Below are 27,716 nucleotides of genomic sequence, written 5' to 3' on the forward strand. Positions count from 1 at the left end.
GTCATTCACTAGGTCCCCCGTGTGGTTCTGGGATTTTTGCTCACCGTTCTTGTGATCATTTTGACCCCACGGGGTGAGATCTTGCGTGGAGCCCCAGATCGAGGGAGATTATCAGTGGTCTTGTATGTCTTCCATTTCCTAATAATTGCTCCCACAGTTGATTTCTTCAAACCAAGCTGCTTACCTATTGCAGATTCAGTCTTCCCAGCCTGGTGCAGGTCTACAATTTTGTTTCTGGTGTCCTTTGACAGCTCTTTGGTCTTGGCCATAGTGGAGTTTGGAGTGTGACTGTTTGAGGTTGTGGACAGGTGTCTTTTATACTGATAACAAGTTCAAACAGGTGCCATTAATACAGGTAACGAGTGGAGGACAGAGGAGCCTCTTAAAGAAGAAGTTACAGGTCTGTGAGAGCCAGAAATCTTGCTTGTTTGTAGGTGACCAAATACTTATTTTCCACCATAATTTGCAAATAAATTCATTAGAAATCCTACAATGTGATTTTCTGGAATTTTTTCCCTCAATTTGTCTGTCATAGTTGACGTGTACCTATGATGAAAATTACAGGCCTCTCTCATCTTTTTAAGTGGGAGAACTTGCACAATTGGTGGCTGACTAAATACTTTTTTCCCCCACTGTAATATATAAATTAAGTATCTATCTTAAAATAATGAATTATACAGTATCAGATGTTAACAGTATATCCATTCAACTAAAGGATAAGAACATCTCAAAAGATTTGGATGATCAAATTTATGATGCATTACAAATGAAGGCATTGTAATTTAAGTCTAAATTACCAGTGAAAGGAAAGACTGTGCTTTTGTCTTCCATGGCAAGTAAAATGTACTCAAGTCACTTAAAAGCAGAGGATTTTTAGCATGAAATCATACTCAATGTATGCATTCTGAAATTGATAGTTTGGCCAAAATCAAGACACTAAGACTTTTATAATTATTTTAACAAAGTGCTTTACCTTATAAAAGCACAAGTATAAAATGTTGATTTAAGAGAAATGAAAAATACCATATCTGTAAACATACCAGATAGTGTAAACATATGTTTTCTACCATTCATACAATACATTCTTTGATAGAGCACACCACTGCATATGTACAGTCAATTCCCTCAAGAAAATCAAAGGCAAAAAGAAAGACATTCGCAGAAATCTTTGAGAATGATAGTATCATCAATTTCTTGATATTAATTCAACAGTTATTACATAGAGCAATTTGCAAAAAATAAATGTACTCCAAAAAATTGAGTATTGTACTGCTCTTTAACACCCATGAATAGAGCAGGGCTCTCCAACCCTCTTTCTGGAGACCTACCATCCTGTAGGTTTTCAGTCCAACCATAGTCTAGCGCTCCTGATTATATGAATTAGCTGTTTGATAAACTGAATCAGGTTAGTTACAACTGGGGTTGGAGGCAAAAACCTACAGGAGGGAAGCTCTCCAGGAACAGGGTTGAGAGCCCTGGAATAGCGGAATAGAAAATTATACATCCATCACTGAATAAAAAACAGCAGAAGAAACGCATATTTTGCAAGTGTGTGTGTGTGTGTGTGCGCAAGAATGAGAGGGCAATGGCAACATGTTTTTTCAATGGAGTCTAATGTCAGTTCTATGATTTCCTCAGTAAGCTATCCAAAGGTGTATTCACTGTCCATTCCGCAGACACATACACTGATTGTACAAAACATTATGAACACCTGCTCTTTCCATGACAGACTGACCAGGTGAATCCAGGTGAAAGCTATGATCCCCTATTGATGTCCCTTGTTAAATCCACTTCAATCAGTGTAGATGAAGAGGAGGAGACAGGTTAAAGAAGGATTTTTAAGCCTCGAGACAATTCAGACATGGATTGTGTATGTGTGCCATTCAGAGGGTGAATGGGAAAAACAAAATATTTAATTGCCTTTGAACGGGGTATGATAGTAGGTGCCAGGCGCACCGGCTTGTTTCAAGAACTGCAACGCTGCTTGGTTTTTCACGCTTAACAGTTTCCCGTGGTCCACCACTCAAAGGACATCCAGCCAACTTCACACAACTGTGGGAAGCATTGGAGTCAACATGGGCCAGCATCCCTGTGGAACGCTTTCGACACCAGTGTATATACGGTAATGTATATCGAAGTCCAATTTAAATCTCCTCATGATAGAATGTTTATCATAGATGAACAATAATATCTGTATGCTATAATGCATTTGATAAATTGTATATAGATCTGGTTTAAGTATACATACATATTTACGAGACACAAAAAACACAATTTGTAAACTTCACAGACCAAGAATGACTTAAGTGATTTTCACTCGTCATCCATCCCTTCCACTGTGCAGGAGAGAGGAGCACCAAATACTTTCCTCTCTGTGATTGTTCTCCATCCTCTCAGGCTGTTGGCAGTTCAGGTCTGGACCTGAATATGATGTGTTTTATCAGCATCAAACAGAACTACGGCACAAAACTTGGAAATAGCCCTCAGTTCACTGGCAGTAAATGCCATTTTAACATCTGCGCCACTCCCCTAATCCACTCCATCAAAGCCTTGTGCATTCTCTATGGCGATGTGTAGCTTCTCCCTCAGCTCTTCAAACGACTCATAGGGAGGCAGGTCCAGCCGGTTGAAGCTGAAAATGGTAAAGCAAAACCAAATCAACAACAATAGTTAAAATGAACATTTGTTGCAGTAATCCGGTAGGACTATTAGCCAAACTGCTGTATTGTTAGTTACTCACCATGTGTGGGCTCTAGGTAGTTTGTCTCGTGTTCCCCACTGCTCAATGGTAAACAGCTGTGGTCCATTAGACCCTGTGATTTCACAACATAAAACAAGATTAGGAGGAGAGAATCATATACAAACAGAAACACCTCTGGTCACAACTCAGAATCCATGTTTCAAAGTTCATATCAATCTTTGTACACTGTATTATACAAAATAGTCTTCATACAGAGAAGTAGAGAAGAGGACTCACCGTAGAGCTCTGCAAAGCCGTTCATTGGGACCCGGGAGGTGCCAGTCACAAACTGCAACAGGCGGATACGCTTCTCTGCATCCATCAGCAGAACAGTCTGAGAAGGACAAAATATCAGTCAAGTAGTTGTAATGAATATTGAGAATTCACCAAAAAAACGAAGGATGCACCGACGTGGAAATTCTGGGCCGATATCAGATATTTGCCGATATCCAACGTGTTCCTGGGAGTCTTCGCTTTCAGGAATGGGCTAATAATAGCTAATAACTCAAACCGTTTGACCGCTAAAGCCAAATTCATAGGAAGAGTTTTTCGTCAAGTTGCGATACCCATTAAAAAAAAAACACTACAGACCGCTCAGTTTGTCTCCGCAGCTAATAGCAGATACATTTCAGCCCCAATCACAGGCCGATACCGATATGGTCACTGGTAAATCGTGCATCCCTAACGAAAACATTACAGAGTCCAGAGGCTTTTGCTCTAGTGGTAGAGTATCCTCTTACCTTCCAGAACCACAGGATGACAGGCTGGTTGGGACAGTAGCCATTCTTGTACTTGGTGTTCTCCCTCCAGTCGTTCACATCCACATCTCCCAGGCCACACATCAGTAGCTAAAGAGAAAAAAGCAGATAGAACATCACACAATGCTCTGGAAAGACAGCGTATCAGTCATGCATACATCTCAGAGTGATAGGAATGACACCCACCTCCAGCTCATTCTCGTCGAAGATCTTGATGAGATCCTGGGGTATCAACTCATAGAATCCCTAAGACAAGAGAGAGGAACATGCAATAAGTCAACCTTTTCTTTAAATCTTATCACAACTCAATCAAAACATATCGCTAAAACCTAGTGTTTACCTCCTTGAATGCGGTCATCTGCTTCAGTATCCTGTTCACGAACCTCCACTGCATGACAAGACTGACAAAGAAAATGTTTACTTTGAAATGGAAGCATTCAAAAGCCCTAATCATTTCTAATTTATCTAATGATGCAGACATTATGTGGTGGTGGGTGGTGGTTTCACTGTCAATTTGCAAACCCTTCGAAGGCCAAATATGTGACTTGTGGGTCACCTACAGGTAACCAGTGGAACAGCCCTACATGGCAGTGGGTATGAGGCGTGTTTCCTCTTTCTACCAGCAGAGGGCTCTGGTGCTTACTGGATGTATTCCTTCTTGTTGTCGTCGGTGACTACTATTTCAGATCCTCCTGGCTTCAGCTCATGCTGGTGTGTCTAAATAGGAAGAAATGTGATGTCAGCATGACTGATACCCAAGTACCACTTAGCATCCACTTTAACCCCTTCACTCAATAGGCACAAGAAAGAGCAGAAAATACTTCTGTCAAACAACAAATTGGAAGCAGGTCCCACCTGTCCAAAGAGCTCTTCGTCTATGGTGAACCTCAGATCAAGGTCTATTGGGTCATTCTCCAATATCCACTTCAGGGAGTTGAAGTACTCACTGTCCTGAAATAACAAAACACAAACACCATTACCTCTTATGGTGAAACACTGCTGTTTCAGATGCCTGATGTATAATGTCTCTATGATCTGATTAGGTGATGGGAAGATGTGAACGTAACCTAGACAGTAGTATTAGGCACCTACCACAGACTCCATGTCCTGTAGAGTAATGGGCTTCTGCAACATCATCTTGTAGAAAGGCCTGATGAAGAAGGCTAGAAAAAAATAACGTCAGGATCTGTTCAACACACACATAACACACCTAATCCTTGTGGCACTAGCCTAGAGCTGTCCTCAGCTCTTAGTTTCTCTACACACACACTCATGTCACACTACTATTAGACAAATGAATGCTCTATTAAACAGACACAAAGTTTATGAGTGAAATCACTAGCAGCGAGACTCACCGTCCAGCAGCTTGCCATGGTAGACAGCCATGCCTGCCACACGGCCAATGAACGTGAAGTAGGACAGGTGGTCCTCATTGCAGAGGCCTGAGTTGGGGTTGATCTGCAGAGTATAGTTGTCACTGACACAGAACAGGCAGAGGAGAAACTTAACAATACAGCTCGTCCAAATCCTTCTCTGATCCATTCCAGAACATATCCCGTCATTAAAATGATTCATAATGCTGTCAGAGATGTTATTCACTAAAGGCCCCATTGAGTGCCTGAAAATGGAATTCTAACACATTCAAATAGACTCACGTGGCAGAATATTCAAACAACCCATAATAGGGGTTGAACATCTCCTTGGAGATGAGGAAGAACCACTCCCTGGCCACGCCCCCGTAATCCAGGCCCTTCTCTCCCTCAAACTCCACCCACAGCCGCGCCTTCAGGAAGTCGGCCCTCTTGATTGACAGGATACGTCTGTAGGAGTCCTCCAGCACGGCGTTCCGCCTGAGCTTCATCTCAAAGCGGTTGGGGATGTCAGCCTGGAAATGGAAATAGAGCATGCTGAGTGAGTGGACTTCCTGAGGTGACATCAGGTCAGGGGATGTATCTGGACTAAATGACATAGAAGATATTGTGAGGATGATTGAGAGAAAGACAAGATAGGTTTTTACAGTGTGAATGTGCTGTATATTTGACCTATTTGTGAGGTTTGCTGTAATTACAGAACATTAAGAGCATAAGGCCTTCAGTAATTACAATGATTCCCTGTTTTGGGAAAAACCCATGCTTACCGGTTTCTTCAGCTTCTTCCGGAAGTATTCATACTTCTGTTTATAGTCTCTGGAGTAAGGCACCGCCTAGAATAGACAAGGATGGGAGATCCAATGTCCGGAAATAAATTATGAACACATGACCAATTGTGCGGTTTTATGGACAACCTGGAGAACCTGACCCCCCCCTTTTTAAATATATAATCTGTACTTACTGGTCCAGTTATGGCTGAATTCTGCAGTCTGGGGTCTTCCCATTGTGTGTTCTTCGTGTCTGAAAATACATCAGATTTATTCAGTATTGGTAGGAGGCGTTTTTCACTCATTTTGACGAATTGTAGTACAGTGGGGGAAAAAAGTATTTAGTCAGCCACCAATTGTGCAAGTTCTCCCACTTAAAAAGATGAGAGAGGCCAGTAATTTTCATCATAGGTACACGTCAACTATGACAGACAAAATGAGAAAAGAATTTCCAGAAAATCACATTGTAGGATTTTTAATGAATTTATTTGCAAATTATGGTGGAAAATAAGTATTTGGTCAATAACAAAAGTTTCTCAATACTTTGTTATATACCCTTTGTTGGCAATGACACAGGTCAAACGTTTTCTGTAAGTCTTCACAAGGTTTTAACACTCTGTTGCTGGTATTTTGGCCCATTCCTCCATGCAGATCTCCTCTAGAGCAGTGATGTTTTGGGGCTGTCGCTGGGCAACACAGACTTTCAACTCCCTCCAAAGATTTTCTACGGGGTTGAGATCTGGAGACTGGCTAGGCCACTCCAGGACCTTGAAATGCTTCTTACGAAGCCACTCCTTCGTTGCCCGGGCGGTGTGTTTGGGGTCATTGTCATGCTGAAAGACCCAGCCACGTTTCATCTTCAATGCCCTTGCTGATGGAAGGAGGTTTTCACTCAAAATCTCACGATACATGGCCCCATTCATTCTTTCCTTTACACGGATCAGTCGTCCTGGTCCCTTTGCAGAAAAACAGCCCCAAAGCATGATGTTTCCACCCCCATGCTTCACAGTAGGTATGGTGTTCTTTGGATGCAACTCAGCATTCTTTGTCCTCCAAACACGACGAGTTTAGTTTTTACCAAAAAGTTCTATTTTGGTTTCATCTGACCATATGACATTCTCCCAATCCTCTTCTGGATCATCCAAATGCACTCTAGCAAACTTCAGACGGGCCTGGACATGTACTGGCTTAAGCAGGGGGACACGTCTGGCACTGCAGGATTTGGGTCCCTGGCGCGTAGTGTGTTACTGATGGTAGGCTTTGTTACTTTGGTCCCAGCTCTCTGCAGGTCATTCACTAGGTCCCCCCGTGTGGTTCTGGGATTTTTGCTCACCGTTCTTGTGATCATTTTGACCCCACGGGGTGAGATCTTACATGGAGCCCCAGATCGAGGGAGATTATCAGTGGTCTTGTATGTCTTCCATTTCCTAATAATTGCTCCCACAGTTGATTTCTTCAAACCAAGCTGCTTACCTATTGCAGATTCAGTCTTCCCAGCCTGGTGCAGGTCTACAATTTTGTTTCTGGTGTCCTTTGACAGCTCTTTGGTCTTGGCCATAGTGGAGTTTGGAGTATGACTGTTTGAGGTTGTGGACAGGTGTCTTTTATACTGATAACAAGTTCAAACAGGTGCCATTAATACAGGTGACGAGTGGAGGACAGAGGAGTCTCTTAAAGAAGAAGTTACAGGTCTGTGAGATCCAGAAATCGTGCTTGTTTGTAGGTGACCAAATACTTATTTTCCACCATAATTTGCAAATAAATTCATAAAAAATCCTACAATGTGATTTTCTTGATTTTTTTTCCTCAATTTGTCTGTCATAGTTGGTGTGTACCTATGATGAAAATTACAGGCCTCTCTCATCTTTTTAAGTGGGAGAACTTGCACAATTGGTGGCTGACTAAATACTTTTTTTCCCCACTGTACATGTCATACATACTGTGATCTATGTAGAATATCCTCCCATCACTGTGGACCCTCTCCTCCCAGCCAGGCTAAGGGATAGCACAAACATTACTCACACCATCATTCCCCCCTTAAAATCAACCATTCACTCAGCAATTTTCAACTTTAAGAGGCTCATCACATCGGGCTGCTAATTGCCTTCCTAGAATGCTATTATTGGGTATGATGTCATTGTAACGCTTACCGGCATTGGCCCGAGGTCAGTTGGGTCTAGCGAAGGTCTCCTCCTCATGTGCACAGGAATCTTCAACCTGGGGTCTTCCTGTTCACAGCCAGATAAACAGGAAATAAGTCACACAAACAGGAAGGAGCAGTGAGAATGGCAGTATTGTCCAGTGGATAACTGGTCATTCTGGCCATGATGATGCGTGACTAGACCCTATAGGTAGGGCCTGGGGGTATTTCTTGACCATTTGACATGATCATGTGACCTGATCAAGAAAAACAACATATATGTCCTTTTAAGAGGGGCGGTATGCAGATGCTTGCTCTCTCACCCAGGAAGTGGTCTTAGTGTTGTGGTCGATGAAGAAGGGTTTTCCGTTGGGGGCACTGCGGACCTCCCAGCCTGCCGGCATTAAGCCACACTCCCTCGGTGAGCCGGGGGAGTGCTGGGGGGAGCCCTCAGGAGACAGCATGGGGGGCTGGTACACCGTGGAGCTCTGGGACAGAACAGCCTGAGCTGCTGCCTCTGACGTTATCTGGACCATGGAAGGAGAGATGAAGAATAACACTATTGATATGCTCAATAGGAGGGTGGACTGGATCCTACATCAACATTATCTATCTACACAAGTTAAGTGGGTCCTGATGGGCTTTTCACATCCCTTTGAATACTTCTTTAGTGCACTGTGGTTTGAGATAGAGCGAGAGAAAGAGCGAGCGAGAGAGGAGGAATGGAGCCTACCTGGATGAGTGGCCGTGTCCAAGTGGTTATCCTGCTGTTGTGATTGACGTAGTAGGGTCTGTTCTTACTATCCTGCTTCTCCTCCCAGCCTGGAGGCAGCCCCGCTGATGTTGCTAACAACTATTGAACAACAGAAAGAGAGAGAGAGAGAGGAGGCATCAAACAATCCATACAACAATACCTCAAGGTCTGTGAATAGAACAACATCCCTCTGAATCGCTGAGCTACGTGCTCAAACCTGATGACCGTATTCTCACACCGTCCTTACATCAAGCCACGCTTACATGCTAAAGCTCAGATGACCCTATCCCACAAATACTGCTGTAATACAGGAGTGTTGTGCTTCCCTGTGCTGCGGTGTGTGTTTGTGTGAGGGCGGAGGGGATTCACAGAATGTAACACACCACAGGATGAACAGGGTGCTCCTCTACTGTCAGAGTCTGGGCACTGCCTCTGCGGCTGGAGTGACTTGAATGACTGGAAGGGCCCTGCAGCTGAAGAGAGCAAGACAGAAACCACAGTCATTACCGATACACGTGTTAATAGGCACATACTCTCCAGCTCTAGACAGGCACTAATACCCATCTAATACTAATATATTACAGTTCTTCCAGGATTCCGCAATTGCATTTTTATCAACAATATTATGCGAGGGCTTGCAATTTCAACCAATCAAGCCACACAGATAAAACCATGCATATTGCCATGTAAAATGTCAGAATTAACGTAGCAAAATCAATTTTTGCATATCACAAAAAATCACAGCGGAAACCTGGGACTGATTATAGCTGTGTTGTTATAACACAAGATATAACGTGTTTCAGTCCCTTCCTGGAACTGTGGAAGGACCCTGTTCAGGAAGCGTATCCCCAGTCTGGCTTTGGGTGTCGGTCAATTGGTAACGGGAGCCCGGTCAGCGCTGGCCAGTAAATTATTCACCTGGAGGGAGGTGCGTCGGTTGCTGGATGTGACCCCCGAGGCCTGGAGGCGACTCAGCTCATCACAGAAGTTGTGAAACTCCAGGGGGGAGTGGGGTGGAGGGGGGGAGCGCTGGCTGTTGTACAAGGTGGACTCATCCTCTGTTATGATCTCCCAGCTCTGGAGCAGACAGGAAACAAGACACATGAAGAGTTTTCCATCTGTTCTGAAGGATGTCTTGATAGTGTTCCGTCATTGTTTTCTCATCTGGCTATAAACTAAGAAAACAGTTCTGGCCTGCTTGTTCTGGCATGGAGTGACGTTATTACCCAAAACTGACATGTGATATGGTTTCAGTAGGGCAACTTTTTTTTTTTGCACTTCGAGGAACACCCTGATCCTGAACTTGAACTTGTTAAGGGCCACTCTGGACTATCCTGACATTTAGTCATTTGCTCGGCTAGCAGCTTCTAAAGAGAGGGGCTAGGACCAGACCACATGGTCGTAAGATATGGTCCTAATAGGTCTGGGCCTACAGTGGGCTCCAAAATTACTGGCACCCCTGACTGGCAATGCACAAACAATACTTTAAAAATTATAAACAATATAATTATAGAGATAAACTCAAAATACCAACATGTGAAAAATACTGTACTTTATTAATGTTTCAATGGAACCAACCAAAATCATACAATTATTTAATACAAAATAAATGTCACCAAAATCAAGGTTTCATAATTATTGGCACTCCTCATTTAGTACCTCAGGCAAGGACAAGAGCATGGATTCTTTTCCTGTAATGTTTGACAAGGTTAAGGAACACATTTGGAGGGATTTTGGACCATTCCTCTATGTAGATCCTTTCAAGATCCCTCACATTCTTGGGTTTGCGCTTATCAACTGCCCTCTTCAACTCAGTCCACAGATTTTTGATTGGATTGAGGTCCGGCGAGGTCCGGCGACTGAGATGGCCATGGCAGAACATTGATTTAAACCTCCCGAGTGGCGCAGTGGTCTAAGGCACTGCATCGCAGTGCTAGCTGTGCCACTAGAGATCCAGGCTCTGTCGTAGCCGGCCGCGACCGGGAGACCCATGGGGCAGGGCACAATTGGCCCAGCGTCGTCCAGGGTAGGGGAGGGAATGGCCGGCAGGGATGTAGCTCAGTTGGTAGAGCATGGCGTTTGCAACGCCAGGGTTGTGGGTTCGATTCACACGGGGGTCCAGTATGAAAAAATAAAAATAATAATAATAATAATGTATGCACTCACTAACTGTAAGTCGCTCTGGATAAGACGTCTGCTAAATGACGTAAATGTAAATGTTGTTGTCACAGAACCATTTCTGCGTGGATCTGGATGTGTTGGGTCATTGTGTTGTTGGAAAGTCCACCTATGGTCAAGTCCCAGCCTTCTGGCAGAGGCAACTAGATTGTCAGCCAAAATTGCCTGATACTTGGTGGAATTCATTATGCCATCAATCTTAACCAGTGCCCCTGGACCTCTGGAATTAAAACAGGCCCAAAACATCACTGACCCACCACCATATTTCACTGTGGGTATGAGGTGCCTCTCCTTGTATGCATCTCTGTTTCGACGCCAAACATGCCGATGCTGTATCTGACCAAAACATTCCATTTTGGTCTCATCTGACCAGAGCACCTTCTTCCAGTCATCATTTAAATGACGTTTGGCAAACTGCAAGTGCTTGCGTCTGTGTCTTGGGGTCAGAAAGGGCTTTCTTCTGGCAACCCTTCCAAAGAGCCCGTGGTTGTGGAGGTGGCGTCTGATGGTGCCTTTTGAAACATAGACGCCACCAAGGCCTGCAATTCTTTCACAGTGATTCTTGGGGATTTTGTTGCTTCTCTCACCATACTCCTCCCTATCCTGGGGGGCAAAATGCATTTGCGTCCTTCTACCCGTGAGGTTTTCAAATGTTTTAATAATTGCCCTGACAGGGCTCAGTGGTATATTCAATCGTTTGTGGATCTTCTTGTAGCCATTACCAGATTTATGAAGGTCTATAACCATCTGTCTCTTTTGAACTGCCAGTTCTTTTGTTTTCTTCATGGTGTTGGACGACAAAGGGATATTGCATGCGTTACCTCATTTTTATACCCTAGTGAAACAGGAAGTGATGTAATGGCTCAATATAGTTCCTTAAGACTTAAATAAGTGGAATTTAATTAATGGATTAATTTTGGTAGATGTTATTTACAATAATCTTTAAGGGTGCCATTAATTGTGAAACCTTGATTTGGAGGACATTGATTTTTAATTAAATCAATAAATAATTTTGGTGGGTTCCATTGGAAGATTAATATAGCACAGTATTTCTCACATTGGTACTTTGAGTTTCTCTATAATTATATTGTTTATATTTTTTTAAGTATTGTTTGTGCATTGCCAGTCAGGGGTGCAAGTAATTTTGGAGCCCACTGTATATATCTTATAGGACAGGTCGTATAATTAGACCGCACACCATGTACGGTTGTTTCATAATCGTACCAGAGACCGCAAAAGGATACAACAGTCTCGTCTCCATTTCAATAGCCAATTCAGGAGAATTGTAATTACATTTATGAATTTAAAGTGTAATTTAACTTCAATGTGAATTTTTCAATACATGAATTGAATTTCGATTGACTTGAAAGTTACCTCAGGAGACTCTTGTTGTCTGTCGGAGTCCTCTTGGTCGGAGATCTGCCTGCGGGCGGTGAAGGCGTGCTGGGCCTCCATGTGGATGTTCTGCCTCTGCTCTGCCTCCACCTGGCTGTCTCTATACAGGGAAACACACACACACTCTGTCAACCTGAGATCACAGTCAACTTTTCATCTCTTGACCAACCGGGTGTTATTGTATTCCAACCGGGTGTTATTGTATTCCAACCGGGTGTTATCGTATTCCAACCGGGTGTTATCGTATTCCAACCGGGTGTTATCGTATTCCAACCGGGTGTTATCGTATTCCAACCGGGTGTTATCGTATTCCAATACTACCAATGTGTTAAAATAGATTAAGTTCAAGCTGTCAGAATAAGGACATGACAGGATAACCCCAGACTTACTGTACTATGGGCCTGTGCCACTGTGTGGTCCTGGTCTCGTGGTTGACATAGTAGGTCCTGCCCAGGTTGTCCTGCCTCTCCTCCCAGCCAGGGGGCATTGCAGGCAGCAGGTGATTGTGCCTGGGACCAGACATGTCCTGGCCCTCTAGAAACTCCCAGCTAGGCTGCACAACAAAAACAGCTGTTACACAACACGGCACACGCAGACGTCAAAATTGCCCAAATCCTCTACATGTTTGTTCAAGTCAAACAATGTCTTGGCCACTACTCAGAATATTCAGTAGCAAGCATAGGGACTCATACTGTACTGAAGCTTGGATTCAAGTCATTCTAAGGAAGATGTCAGCATATTCCTCAAAGGCCATGGACCCATGGTGAGACAAATATAGATTTGCCTTTTGGACATGGTGTTCCTAGCCAGTGCTTACATTAAGCATGTTCAAGAATGATGACTGGCTGGTTTTATCAATAACTACATCAGGAGGGAAATCGCAGGCAATCAGCCATCTTGGCTTGACACTGGTAAAACGAGCCTGGTGTCTTTTCTCCTGGCTCTGAGCACCAATATGCTGTTACATGTATATACTGAAGCACGCCGGCTGAGCAACAGCCAAGGCACGTAGATTAGACACTGTATAATCAAAGGAGGAGGGGGGTGACGGCGTGGGAATATTCAATATCAGGGGGTCAGGGGGGACAGAGGGCAGGAGGACAGGGGTAGGTTGGGTGGGTGGCGGTCTTACATCCATGTCTTCAGTCTGTTCTGCAGCACCCTCTGAACTGTTTTTGGGTAGGTAGGTCATCTTCAGCCGGAGATGACCTTTGACCCTGGATTTGTGACTGCATCAAAAAAAAAAGTTAACACTTACCCCCAAAAAATATACATGGAAAACAGTGCACTTTCTAAATGAGAGTAATGTGAGCCTCTTAGGTGTATCAAATATCAGTTACACAATAAATGTCATACCAACAATCTATCATTGTGACTGACTTAAACATGAACTTGAGCTTTCTCCAAGGTAAAATCAATATTTTACATTCACATTTTAGTCATTTAGCAGACTCTCTTATCCAGAGCGACTTACAGTTACTTTATGTAGCTATTTGAGCTTAATTTATACACCTCAGGAAAGAAAGGTATTGAACGTTAGGCAAACTCACTGGAATGGAACTCAAGATATTATTCAAATAGATTTATGCAATGCCAAGAGACTGAATGTAATAAAAATGTTAAGGAAAATGTCACAAAGTAAATCCATGTTACACCAGGAAGGATAAGCGGCTTGAATAATCATTAAATAATGCCAACCTTCTCGGGTGAAGTAGAAAATCCTTGAATGTGTATGGCCTTTCAATGTTAGGATTTTCTGTCTGAAATAAAAATAAATAAAAAGTATTTTAACAGCTGAAATGCTCTATAAAGATGTTTGCTGAATAACATCTACGCATGCAGTAACTGTATAATATATCAACAGTAAACAAGCCCTGTATAGACAGTGGACAGATGTATAGTAGGTCTAATTTAAATGCCATGTAAAGATAGGAAAAAGTAACAAACATTGTGGACTGTATTTCCATAACTATGGACAACGTTGTGGAACAGACTCTGACATGAGGGTGTTTATGTTTACATGAGTGCGCCTATGACAGTTCAAGGGTGAAGGTATCCATGTAAAGTGTACAGATCTCCAACAAATTATACAGTGGGGAAAAAAAGTATTTAGTCAGCCACCACTTAAAAAGATGAGAGAGGCCTGTAATTTTCATCATAGGTACACGTCAACTATGACAGACAAATTGAGATTTTTTTTCTCCAGAAAATCACATTGTAGGATTTTTAATGAATTTATTTGCAAATTATGGTGGAAAATAAGTATTTGGTCACCTACAAACAAGCAAGATTTCTGGCTCTCACAGACCTGTAACTTCTTCTTTAAGAGGCTCCTCTGTCCTCCACTCGTTACCTGTATTAATGGCACCTGTTTGAACTTGTTATCAGTATAAAAGACACCTGTCCACAACCTCAAACAGTCACACTCCAAACTCCACTATGGCCAAGACCAAAGAGCTGTCAAAGGACATCAGAAACTAAATTGTAGACCTGCACCAGGCTGGGAAGACTGAATCTGCAATAGGTAAGCAGCTTGGTTTGAAGAAATCAACTGTGGGAGCAATTATTAGGAAATGGAAGACATACAAGACCACTGATAATCTCCCTCGATCTGGGGCTCCACGCAAGATCTTACCCCGTGGGGTCAAAATGATCACAAGAACGGTGAGCAAAAATCCCAGGACTACACGGGGGGACCTAGTGAATGACCTGCAGAGAGCTGGGACCAAAGCCTACCATCAGTAACACACTACGCCGCCAGGGACTCAAATCCTGCAGTGCCAGACGTGTCCCCCTGCTTAAGCCAGTACATGTCCAGGCCCGTCTGAAGTTTGCTAGAGTTCATTTGGATGATCCAGAAGAGGATTGGGAGAATGTCATATGGTCAGATTAAACCAAAATAGAACTTTTGGGTAAAAACTCAATTCGTCGTGTTTGGAGGACAAAGAGTGCTGAGTTGCATCCAAAGAACACCATACCTACTGTGAAGCATGGGGGTGGAAACATCATGCTTTGGGGCTGTTTTTCTGCAAAGGGACCAGGACGACTGATCCGTGTAAAGGAAAGAATGAATGGGGCCATGTATCGTGAGATTTTGAGTGAAAACCTCCTTCCATCAGCAAGGGCATTGAAGATGAAACGTGGCTGGGTCTTTCAGCATGACAATGATCCCAAACACACCGCCCGGGCAACGAAGGAGTGGCTTCGTAAAAAGCATTTCAAGGTCCTGGAGTGGCCTAGCCAGTCTCCAGATCTCAACCCCATAGAAAATATTTGGAGGGAGTTGAAAGTCTGTGTTGCCCAGCGACAGCCCCAAAACATCACTGCTCTAGAGGAGATCTGCATGGAGGAATGGGCCAAAATACCAGCAACAGTGTGTGAAAACCTTGTGAAGACTTACAGAAAACTTTTGACCTGTGTCATTGCCAACAAAGGGTATATAACAAAGTATTGAGAAACTTTTGTTATTGACCAAAGACTTATTTTCCACCATAATTTGCAAATACATTCATTAAAAATCCTACAATGTGATTTTCTGGATTTTTTTCCCTCATTTTGTCTGTCATAGTTGACGTGTACCTATGATGAAAATGACAGGCCTCTCTCATCTTTTTAAGTGGGAGAACTTGCACAATTGGTGGCTGACTAAATACTTTTTTCCCCCACTGTATCTAAAGGAGAACATGGAACACCAAACAGCACAGACTAGCCTACTCCTTTAGACGTGGGATTGGAAATGTTGATTTAGGAGAATTGATTTCCACATACATTATGCAAGTGCTAAATAAAGTATTTCCTTGCACTAGGCTCACCGGTATCTGGTGTAAAGGTACGTCCACCTGCCCCAGAAAGTCATCACGTGTCTGTGTAAGGAAATAAGAGATTGTAAATTTACATTTTACATTTTTACATTTTACTCATTTAGCAGACGCTCTTATCCAGAGCGACTTACATGAGCATTCAGGGTTAAGTACCTTGCTCAAGGGTACATCGACAGATTTTACACCTAGGGGATTAGAACCAGCGACCTTTCGGTTACTGGCACAACGCTCTTACCCACTAAGCTACCTGCCGCCCTGCTGGTTTGGTGGGGAGTCATATACAGTAGTCATTCATGAGTCAGTCGATTTTAAAAAGGGAGTGGTTACAATGTAATGGGTATGTTTGCGGACTCGTGCGCGCACACACACACCTCTCAAGCTCAAAAGGTATGAGTCACAGAGTATACCACATGACTGGCCTAGATAGATAAATACTTTTCCATGATCCAGTCACCTTTACATCACCACTACAGTATGTGCCATCAGCCCTCATGGATGATTTAGTTGTAAACTGACATTAGAAAATGCTGGGAACCCAACTTGGAAAAATCATATCTAGTTGAAGGGATACTTCAGGATTCTGGCAATGAAGCCCTTCATCTACTTCTTCAGAGTCAGATGAACTCATGGATAGCATTTGTCTGTGTCTGCGTGCAGTTTGAAGGAAGTTGCTAACTAGCGTTTTGCGCAATTGCTAACTAGCGTTTTGCGCAATTGCTAACTAGCGTTTGCGCAATTGCTAACTAGCGTTTGCGCAATGACTGGAAGTCTATGTAACTGCAGTGCTAGCATGCTAGTATATACCATAGACTTCCAGTCATTGCGCTAATGCTAGATGTCATTGGCTCTCGAAACTACCTATAACTTCATTTATACTGGATGCAGAGACATAAAAATGGTATCAATGACAATGCGACTCTGGAGAAGTAGATAAAGGGCTTCATTGCCAAAATCCCAAAGTATCCCTTTAATGCTGTGTATTCATATTCACTACATTTTACATCCCGCATAAAACACATAATTACATTAAATCACATTCTAATAGTGTAAGAAGTTATTGTAAGAGGTTGACACAAACGTTGTATTCTACACCTATTTGAAGAGAAAAAAAGTTATTAATTTGTTGGATAAGATTGCAGATTCTCAGGGGACCCCATTTCAATTTCAGGGGACCCAACCCCAAGTTTTGAACCCACTGTATTAGACATGTGTACTGAATAATTCAGGGATTATCAGCCCACAGTATAGCTAGAGCATTACATGTCTTAATATGTAGTTGTGGAGCAGTGTCCTTTCTAGAAAAGGTGATTCTGACTGAGTGACGTGTCTAGAGACAGGCTCCAATGTGACCACTGCTATAATGCAGTTACTGAAACATGTTCCTATGCAACATGCATCACCCACCTCCCAACATCAACAACAACTGAAAACACTGTTGTGCGGGTCGGCTTCATGACCAAATAAACACCCTCGGCACATCAAACTGCCCAGCAGTGGTATGGAGACAGTTCATATGAACCGATATAGACCGTGCCCCTCCTCCTCTCATTCCTTCCCCATGCCTTTCCTTGGCGGTGAAGCCAAGACAAGCAGGCTTTGGGGAGTCCAGGTTGAGGGACACAATGTACAGCCTTGTGAAGGTGCTACTCTGAGCTCTGTGACATTCTCTCAGGAACATCACAGAGGGGACTCATTAAGGGATTAATCACATGCTTACTTACATCGCTCAACGAACTGTCAAACCAGCCATATTAAAATGATCAAGAGTGGAGTGTGTGATTGATCAAGTCAGAGGTGTATGGGAGCAAGATTGGTTTCTGGTGGAAATAAACTTAATTTCCATGTAAATCTAGCTACCCATTCCCAAAATGGTTTTAAATACACTACACATGCCCAAAAGTATGTGGATACCTGCTCATCGAACATCTCATTCCAAAGTCATGGACATTAATATGGAGTTGGTCCCCCCTTTGCTGTTATAACAGCCTCCACTCTTCTGGGAAGGTTTTCCACTAGATGTTAGAACATTGCTGCGGGGACTTGCTTCCATTCAGCCACAAGAGCAATAGTGAGGTCGGGCACTGATGTTGGGCGATTAGGCCTGGCTCACAATCGGTGTTCCAATTCATCCCAAAGGTATTCGATAGGATTGAGGTCAGGGCTCTGTGCAGGCCAGTCAAGTTCTTCCACACCGATCGACAAACTATTTCTGTATGGACCTCGGTTTGTGCACGGGGGCATTGTCATGCTGAAACAGGAAATGGCCTTCCCCAAACTGTTGCCACAAAGTTGGAAGCACAGAATAATCTAGAATGTTATTGTATGCTGTAGTGTTAAGATTTCCCTTCACTGGAACTAAGGGGCCTAGCCCGAACCATGAAAAACAGCCCCAGACCATTATTCCTCCTCCACCAAACTTTACAGTTGGCACTATGCATTGGGGCAGGTAGCGTTCACCTGGCATTCACCAAACCCAGTTTGACCGTCAGACTGCGAGATGGTGAAGCATGAATTATCACTTCAGAGAACGTGTTTCCACTGCTCCAGAGTCCAATGGCGGCGAGCTTGACACCACTCCAGTCGACGCTTGGCATTGCTCATGGTGATCTTAGGCTTGTCTGCGGTTGCTTGGCCACGGAAACCCATTTCATGAAGCTCCTGACGAACAGTTATTGTGCTGATGTTGCTTCCAGAGGCAGTTTGGAACTCGGTAGGGAGTGTTACAACCGAGGAAATACGTTTTTTTACGCGCAACGCGCTTCAGCACTCTGCGGCCACGTTCTGTGAGCTTGTGTGGCCTACCACTTCGCGACTGAGCTGTTGTTGCTCCTAGACGTTTCGACTTCACAATAACAGCACTTACAGTTGACCGGGGCAGCTCTAGCATGGCAGAAAATTTGACAAACTGACTTGTTGGAAAGGTGGCATCCTATGACGGTGCCACGTTGAAAGTCCCTGAGCTCTTCAGTAAGGCCATATACTGCAAATGTTTGTCTATGGAGATTGCATGGCTGTGTGCTCGATTTTATACACCTGTCAGCAACGGGTGTGGCTAAAATAGCCGAATCCACTAACTTGAAGGGGTGTCCACATACTTTTGTATATATTGTGTATTTCTGACCAGGTCATAGCAATGATACTGTTCTTTTCTTAAAGTTTCCAAATCTATACGAATAGTCATCATCATTATTCTATTTCCAAATATTGGATGTACAGCATTGTAATTGTATTGAAAACGAGAGGAAGTGTATGTGTATGATAGATTCAAAGCCACCAGACAAAAGCAGGCAAACTTACACGTTTTGTTGTTGGAACAAAAACATTTTTTAAACTGTTTCCAGCTGGTGAAATAAGTCTGGATTTTAAATGGGTAACTTTCAAGTAAGAGCACGGATTTCTTCACTCAACAATATAAAACATGAACATTTGTTATTGCCATTACCTAGCTAGGCTCAAATACACTCCAGACATTAAAATATCTCAACATTTAATGGGATACATAAAGGATAAAACAATTACTATAACTGGTGAGGTGTAACAAAGTTCATATGTGCAGAGGCAAACATTTAGTCCACCTCAAAGGTATAGTGTTTCTAAATGTAGATTACTTAACGTCTGAACTGGTTTTCAAACAACGCAAATGTATGGAAGGCCTCTACACAAACAGAGCAGTAAACAGTCCATCCAAAATGTGAAAGTACTAGACTATATTACTCATCGTCTTCCTCCATGCCCTGGTTCTCTAAGGAAAACACAGCAAATGTTGAAAATGAACGTCAAACCACAAAGTAGAGGAATTCTCTCTCTCACACAGTCTTTGGAACCCCGGTGTGGTGGATATATTATCTTCTCATAAAGAATGTCCTTTAAAAAAAGAAAAGTTCAATAATGAAAATAGAAAACAATGAAAACGTTGTGTAGAATTCTGAATAAGTGCAGGTCCTACTGAACAGACCTTTGCCATTATGGGGTAGAGAAAGGCCAGAGTGATTTGTTTTGATGAGGGTTATCAGATAAAACATCCACTTACCGGTATCTTAAAAAAAGAAAAGAAAAAAAAGGTAGAAGAATGCTTTGCAATTAGCCTCTGTTTTTAAGCCTCAGTTGTGATGGTAATGTAAGGGAAAGGATGGCCTTGGCCAAGTGTTTCAACTGCAAGGAGTTAGTTAATGGTCTGTGCAGGAGAAGACGACAATTTTCTGCTCCAAGGAGGGAGTCAGCCTACCAACAAACCACCTCAGAGGGGGACAGAGCTGGGCCTGCATGTGGGGTCCTCTGGTCTGGACGCACCTGCTCTGCAGCCACTCAGCCACAAAACAAAGCCGCTTACAGTAGCAGCTCCCAAAACCACAGCTGGCTGAAAAACGGGGTCAGCCAGGCATACTGTACTGCTCAAACTTCCATACACGTATCCATGGACGTTATGAGTGCCTCTCAACATGGAAAACATGACGAATCCCATAATCCTTTCTCATCTTAAAAACTGTTTCCATACCCTCTACTCACTTTGTATTTATTCTCTCTACTGAAACTAAATCCATCAAGACAAGTGGTCTTGAATTTTTGCCTCAGATCTCGATAAGATCACAGGCCAGATAAAAAAAAGGTAGGAGTTCAGGGGGAACAAATTACACAATTCTGACAGATCATTTTGGTTTACTAAGGCAATTTAGAAAAATAATCTGTTCTGGTTCCCTCTAAGCTGTTCCCTCTAAGCTGCGCCCCCAGGGACTGCCACGCAGAATAAATATCAGCATGCGCAGAGAAGCACGAGATAGAACTTCACTCAACTTTCTAGAGTTTTCCCCGTTATTTAACACTATCAACGTTTCCCTTTAATGTAGGAATTGTGATCGAATCAATGCAATAGTCATTTTCAATGCAACATACCGAAACAAAACGAACTACGCAATAATTAGTATGCAAAATTACGCAAGAGATTTTCTTGTAGGCAGAGCGCATCGGAGTAGGATTTCTATTACATTGACTGGCACGACTCAGGCCCATACTCTACACAGACCGGTGCGCAATCAGAGCTGCAGTAGGCAAATCGACCATTGCCATATATGGATTTGTGCCGTTCACTTTGAACTGGACTGTTTTACAGCATGAGCGGTCACGATTATTATGCGCTTCTTTTGAGATCAAAGCGAGAACTGCCAGTAGCCACGTGGGTACATTTGTTCATATTCTTTGCTAGTTAGTGAGTTATTAGCCCAGTTATAGCTGGTACCTGGGACTGATTGCTTCCTACAAGAGCACAAAACATGAACATTTCTAGCCAGGTAAAGAGTCTTAAAGGGGCAGTGTTGTATTTTGAGACAGGCTTGAATAAGCTAAGTAGCCAATAGGCAGAGGGTAGCATAATTTGTCTGATTCTCTGTAATAATGGTATGGGAATAATAATGCATTTTATTTTGTAAAGTGGTTTCTTGCATCAAACAACAACATGTTCAGTCACCTCCTTAACTGATGGACAAGTGGATAAACAGGTCAATGTCAAGACCTGCATGTTTATTTTCAAAAGTCTCATGGAATGCAGGCCTACATTGAACACCACACATTGGCTGCTTCTGTGGGCTGAATGATAGAACCGCTATTTCCATGTTAAAATGTTATGCGACGCATTATCTCCATTGTTTTTTTTAATGGTAGGCCACTCTGGTAGGCCTACATTATGGTCACAGTCACAGTAGCCTACTTGGCCACTGTTAAAACAGTAAATTAAAGTGGGTACAGCCCCAGTGTTCACAGTAAACGCGCGCGTCGGAAGTTTCACAATGTTCATGTTTGAGCTCAGCAGACCTGAAATTAGCTTAGTGGCTAATTCTTTTTTAGGGAACATTGCATGTGGTCACCTGCTATGCATTTTCAGTAGAGTCTGATTACTGTAGTTAACCAGCCTGGAAAACAGTGTTGCGTGCCAACAGCTCTGCTACTGTACAGTATCTGTACACATAACCTTGAAAGGAAAAGCAGTTAATTCTTGCATCATCCAGGACAACACTCAGATGGGATGCATATAACGAGCATGACCTTTGAGCTCTGTTGAACTTCAGTGCCTGGGGACTGATAGTCATGATTAGGGAGATTCAATGTTTCCATTAGGAGACTGTCATTCATCTCATTCTCCTTTCCTTCATTCTTGGTGTCTTGTTTACACTTGGTGTTTGGCCACAACACTGAGCTGATCATGATTCTGGGGCTGCTACTCTTGGGCTCTTTAAACAGCCAAAGACCTTAACAGGAATTAAGGTGCATCGACTGACCAGGAGAAATGGTCTCTTATCAGGCTCAGTGAGGTATCAGGGCTCAAATCAACATGGTGCTTAGCCTTGTCAATGTCCAAAAGGCATCTGGTCAGCTCGCGAGAGTTGGGCAAGAGACCCTGAGAGGCAGACAGAAGAAGAGAGAGTGGGAAAGAGAGAGAAAGTAAGGGGGGAGGAGATGTAGCCACAGGGGAGGCCATGAGGGCTCGCCTCTGATTCCAACAACAAAGCTCTCTCCGCGTGGCTAAACCACACTGGGACAATTCAGGCACAATTCTGGCAGCACGCCTTTTTCTACCTTCTCTTCACGCTCCACTGACAGGCTACACATACACCAGCATTTCAAGTATCTAGTTTCCCCTACATCAGAGATAACTCTTACTTTGAGACGAACAGCATCAAAATAGAGGAACATATGGCATCAGTCAGTCCTCTTGAAATGGCACAAGCTATTGCCAGGCAAAAGCACTGATTGGAGCTAATAAAACCAGAATCTACCAGTCAAAAATGTCAACAAAGGTGTCCTGTGGAATAAATGTAATAAACATGTTTTACAACTGTTAATCAGATTAGGTTTCCAGAGGAGCTTCTCTAAAAGGCTCTATCACTGGATTCAAATAAATCATAAACCAGGAGTACAGATGCTTATGACCTGCTGGGCTTAAGCAAGAGGTATGCAGCGGAGGATATCTCATGTCCTAAATGAGGTTATATAAGAGTTCAGCTGTTATAAAGGTAGCAGCTCTGGCTAATTGCTGGTGCAGGTCTTACTTGACAAGCTGCTAAATGCAGAGAGGGAGATGGAGCGAGGGAGGATGAGCGATAAAGAGGGGGAGAAGGACTGACACATGATGCTTTACAAACATGGTCTAGCAGGGGGACACGCGAGGAAGGGAACACACCATCCTTTTACTGTAAAAGGCTCCGTCTCCAAACACCCCCTACCTACATAACATGATCCCCAGGCCTGCGGATGGCTGGCATGTCTGAACGCTACTCTAGTATCACGTTGTTCAATCTGAAATCATAGGACTGGCCAGTACTACAACGGGCCAGACTATCTGGAGTCGGGGAGAATATTTCAGTGGCGCTTTATTTATAGCAAGGGGGGGCTGCTTTTCTCGCAACTAAATTTAGCCAGGGGTAAATACTTAAAGTGATTACTCAAAGCGTTAATAGAATAATAAAAACTGAGAACCCCTCTTAACCAAAGCACGTGTGTACACAAACACTCAAACACACACACACTCACAAGGCCCCCGCAGACAAGTATCGCATGAGGGAGGCTTTCTTTTCTTTCTCTTTTAGCATTTTGCTGGTTGCAAGTATGTTACTGGTTTACTGTTATACAACTGAATACCTTTGAATGTTTGTCCACATTGGGCTTGTTAATTGCATGACTTAGCTGTAGCCGTCTTCTCAGTTACTGAACTTAGCTCCTGCTTGCTCGCAGGGAGCCCAAAGGCTGAGTAAACAGAGCAACATGTAGGGTACAGCACAATATCTTTAAAATGGAAACAAATGGAGCATTTCAGATAGGCCATCTTAAGGGTGACAGACATAACAAGTACAACATAAATACACCACTTAATGAACACCACAATCTCTATTTATTGAGGTTAGAAGTGAATGTGAATGGTACAAATACAGACCAATCACAATGAGGCAATCCACTATAATACTACACAGCTGAAAACATCAATTCCATAAGTTAACCAATAAATGTACCACCCATTCTACTACATTTTGCCAAAGCATAGGCCTGATTTCTCTATTCTCAGTCTTGCTCCTATCCTACCCAGTGAAGGAAAAAAAACTCACCGTGGTCTTTCTTGCAGGGCTCTTTTGTATGTGATCCCTTTTGTGATTAGTGTTTACATCAATGACAGGGCTAGAGAACCTTGCCCCAGAGCCGTGGGACACATGGATGTGTACATGTGGAGAGTTAGCTAGTTTTTGGTTGGAAACATCACATGAAATACCAGTATTATGGTAGGGGACTTCCAGAGAAAAGCTCCTTTGTAAGGCGTGATGACAATGGTTTTCCTCAGGCATTTCCTTTCCATTTCCATTGTCTGCCCGACCGGCACTGTGGCTGCTCTCTGAAAGTTTAGCTGAGGGGAGTAAGCAAGCAGAGGTGCTGCGAAACAGCTTAATGTGGCGAGGGCCACATTCACCCTGCGACTGAGGGACCTGGGTTGGAGAGTCAGGACATTCAACATTGACTGTTGTTCTGTTTGTAGATGCCTTCCCAGACATTGGTCGCTGGTGGGCAAAGTGCAGCAGCACACTGGAGTGTCTGTCTAAATTTGCAGAGCGGTCAGCCTTGTCGCGACACAGTCGAGCTAAGGTAGCCGAGCGGTCAGTCTTCTCACTCTCCTCCATTTTGTCTTTAGGTTTATCTGGTAGCGGAACGTTAAAATGCACCATGGGCCTGGCGTCTCTGAACTCCGCTGACGGAAAGCTGCTCTTAGAGAGTCGCAGGCCGTTCATCGCCGTGGCAATGGACGCTTTCGAGGTACCCGTCTCGTCCTCCTGCGGGGTCTCACTGGGGGACAACTGGAGCTGGTGAGAAGTCTGGTAGGAGCCCCTGGCTGGAGGCAGGGAGGGTAGAGCCACAGGGCTGACCGGGGAGGCTGGTGGTGTATTACAGGGGCTCCGTGGAAATATAACCAAGGAGGAGCAGCGTCTCAGGGGGACCCTGGCTTTCCTACGGGGCAGACTTCTCTCCTGGGCTGCCCTACGCTGATCTGGGAGCTCTGGCTCAAAGATGCTGCTGCTGCTGCTGCTGCAGTAGCCTGCGTCGCTGGCCATGCTGCTGCTACAGGATCCCCCGTCTGAGCCACTGCCCGCTCCCAGCTCGCCGACCCCTGGCTCCCCACCCTCAATGCTGTTCTCCAGCTCTCCATTCAGCTTGCCACGGGGCTGCAGGGAGATCTGCAGAGTACTCTTCTTGCTGCCGCTGCCTGTGTTCACCTTGGGTATAAATACGGATGAGTAGCGCTGTAAATTACCGTACTCCGGTGACAGGGGAGGCAAAGCCAGAGCTAGCTGCCCTGGAGTCACCTTCATGTGGACAGAGCTGTGCGCTAGGCTCTCTGTGGGGCTGCGGACTGACACACGGAGACCGCTCTCCTCACCATGGCTGCTCAGGCTCTCTGACAGAGGATCTGTGTTGCTTCTTCTCGACGCAAAATGCAAGCGGAGCCGGCGTGCCATTCGTCTAACTCTCTAATCCCTGGGAGCCAGTAGTGAGCATGGCATGGCAAGAGACCTGCTTGGGATGAAAAACGAACGGCGGCAAGGCAACTTCTCCGAGTCCCGTTCTGCTCTGTGATTACAATCATTAGCGGCTGCACAAAATAGCTCTGGTGACAACCTACATTCCTCTCTGGCTGCTCTGTGAGGCTAGTAGTCAGGGGAGGTCAGGCGCTCTTCTGTGGAGGCACAACCCAAACGCACAAGCCCCTTAGACTGAAGTAACCCCAGTGGTCCGCCTCTTTAAGAAGCTGAACTCAACACAGTCACAGAGAGCTGCACCAAGGTTTTAAAGGGCAGAACTCCCATTCCAGCCAAACCTCAGCCTTGTTGCAACTGTGCCTTCTGAAAGATAGACAGACCGTGTACAACACCTCCCTGCCTCTTCCAAAAGCCTCACTCCTCCTGGTCGCCTCACTAGAAAAAAGAACACAGGAGTCTCTTCGGCATCTCAGACTGGAGGTCTGTCAGGAGAATTGTTCATTTCTGTTTCAGGCCACTCACTCAAGACTCTGGCGCTACTGGCTCCAAGCAGCAGCTATGATTCTAATGTTTCTCCTGCGCTGTGCCCCTACACATATTTTTACCCACTGGTATAGAATTACAGGAAATCAAGAGGAATGAGTTCCGGCATAATTCTATATGAAACTGAGGAATGGGTGTCCTAACACACACACACACACACACACACACACATACATACATACATACATACATACATACATATATATATATATATATATATATATACATACACATAATATATTATATATACATATATATTACATACATATATATGTATGTGTATATATATACAGTGGGGGAAAAAAGTATTTAGTCAGCCACCAATTGTGCAAGTTCTCCCACTTAAAAAGATGAGAGGCCTGTAATTTTCATCATAGGTACACGTCAACTATGACAGACAAAATGAGAGAAAAAAAATCCAGAAAATCACATTGTAGGATTTTTTATGAATTTATTTGCAAATTATGGTGGAAAATAAGTATTTGGTCAATAACAAAAGTTTCTCAATACTTTGTTATATACCCTTTGTTGGCAATGACACAGGTCAAACGTTTTCTGTAAGTCTTCACAAGGTTTTCACACACTGTTGCTGGTATTTTGGCCCATTCCTCCATGCAGATCTCCTCTAGAGCAGTGATATTTTGGGGCTGTCGCTGGGAAACACGGACTTTCAACTCCCTCCAAAGATTTTCTATGGGGTTGAGATCTGGAGACTGGCTAGGCCACTCCAGGACCTTGAAATGCTTCTTACGAAGCCACTCCTTCGTTGCCCGGGCGGTGTGTTTGGGATCATTGTCATGCTGAAAGACCCAGCCACGTTTCATCTTCAATGCCCTTGCTGATGGAAGGAGGTTTTCACTCAAAATCTCACAATACATGGCCCCATTCATTCTTTCCTTTACACGGATCAGTCGTCCTGGTCCCTTTGCAGAAAAACAGCCCCAAAGCATGATGTTTCCACCCCCATGCTTCACAGTAGGTATGGTGTTCTTTGGATGCAACTCAGCATTCTTTGTCCTCCAAACACGACTGAGTTGAGTTTTTACCAAAAAGTTATATTTTGGTTTCATCTGACCATATGACATTCTCCCAATCCTCTTCTGGATCATCCAAATGCACTCTAGCAAACTTCAGACGGGCCTGGACATGTACTGGCTTAAGCAGGGGGACACGTCTGGCACTGCAGGATTTGAGTCCCTGGCGGCGTAGTGTGTTACTGATGGTAGGCTTTGGTCCCAGCTCTCTGCAGGTCATTCACTAGGTCCCCCCGTGTAGTTCTGGGATTTTTGAACACCGTTCTTGTGATCATTTTGACCCCACGGGGTAAGATCTTGCGTGGAGCCCCAGATCGAGGGAGATTATCAGTAGTCTTGTATGTCTTCCATTTCCTAATAATTGCTCCCACAGTTGATTTCTTCAAACCAAGCTGCTTACCTATTGCAGATTCAGTCTTCCCAGCCTGGTGCAGGTCTACAATTTAGTTTCTGGTGTCCTTTGACAGCTCTTTGGTCTTGGCCATAGTGGAGTTTGGAGTGTGGCTGTTTGAGGTTGTGGACAGGTGTCTTTTATACTGATAAGTTCAAACAGGTGCCATTAATACAGGTAACGAGTGGAGGACAGAGGAGCCTCTTAAAGAAGAAGTTACAGGTCTGTGAGAGCCAGAAATCTTGCTTGTTTGTAGGTGACCAAATACTTATTTTCCACCATAATTTGCAAATAAATTCATTAACAATCCTACAAT

General features: G+C 43.8%; 1 protein-coding gene across 2 annotated transcripts in view; it reads right to left on the reverse strand.

The window, feature by feature from the left end:
- Positions 1-2,037: 2,037 nt before the first annotated feature.
- LOC121548293 (E3 ubiquitin-protein ligase NEDD4-like) overlaps positions 2,038-27,716 on the reverse strand; it is a 42,734-nt gene continuing 17,055 nt past the window's right edge. The window contains exons 1-25 of one of the 2 annotated variants that reach the window (XM_041859722.2): positions 24,014-25,838; positions 15,915-15,965; positions 13,801-13,862; positions 13,235-13,331; positions 12,492-12,655; positions 12,082-12,202; positions 9,448-9,606; positions 8,913-9,002; positions 8,509-8,628; positions 8,099-8,302; positions 7,786-7,863; positions 7,576-7,630; positions 5,830-5,888; positions 5,636-5,701; positions 5,154-5,383; positions 4,854-4,975; positions 4,591-4,661; positions 4,354-4,449; positions 4,142-4,215; positions 3,839-3,899; positions 3,685-3,744; positions 3,481-3,588; positions 2,978-3,074; positions 2,741-2,813; positions 2,038-2,632 (exon numbers count right to left, since the gene is read on the reverse strand). In XM_041859722.2, coding sequence (XP_041715656.1) covers positions 2,530-2,632; positions 2,741-2,813; positions 2,978-3,074; positions 3,481-3,588; positions 3,685-3,744; positions 3,839-3,899; positions 4,142-4,215; positions 4,354-4,449; positions 4,591-4,661; positions 4,854-4,975; positions 5,154-5,383; positions 5,636-5,701; positions 5,830-5,888; positions 7,576-7,630; positions 7,786-7,863; positions 8,099-8,302; positions 8,509-8,628; positions 8,913-9,002; positions 9,448-9,606; positions 12,082-12,202; positions 12,492-12,655; positions 13,235-13,331; positions 13,801-13,862; positions 15,915-15,965; positions 24,014-25,411 — 3,819 coding nt within the window. In that variant the 5' untranslated portion in view covers positions 25,412-25,838 and the 3' untranslated portion in view covers positions 2,038-2,529. Of the gene's footprint in view, positions 2,633-2,740; positions 2,814-2,977; positions 3,075-3,480; positions 3,589-3,684; positions 3,745-3,838; positions 3,900-4,141; positions 4,216-4,353; positions 4,450-4,590; positions 4,662-4,853; positions 4,976-5,153; positions 5,384-5,635; positions 5,702-5,829; positions 5,889-7,575; positions 7,631-7,785; positions 7,864-8,098; positions 8,303-8,508; positions 8,629-8,912; positions 9,003-9,447; positions 9,607-12,081; positions 12,203-12,491; positions 12,656-13,234; positions 13,332-13,800; positions 13,863-15,914; positions 15,966-24,013; positions 25,839-27,716 lie in introns of those variants that run through there. The other variant, XM_041859723.2, reaches the window with a different exon arrangement.

The sequence above is a fragment of the Coregonus clupeaformis genome, unplaced genomic scaffold, assembly GCF_020615455.1.
Source record: "Coregonus clupeaformis isolate EN_2021a unplaced genomic scaffold, ASM2061545v1 scaf1080, whole genome shotgun sequence".
Lineage (NCBI taxonomy): Eukaryota > Metazoa > Chordata > Actinopteri > Salmoniformes > Salmonidae > Coregonus > Coregonus clupeaformis.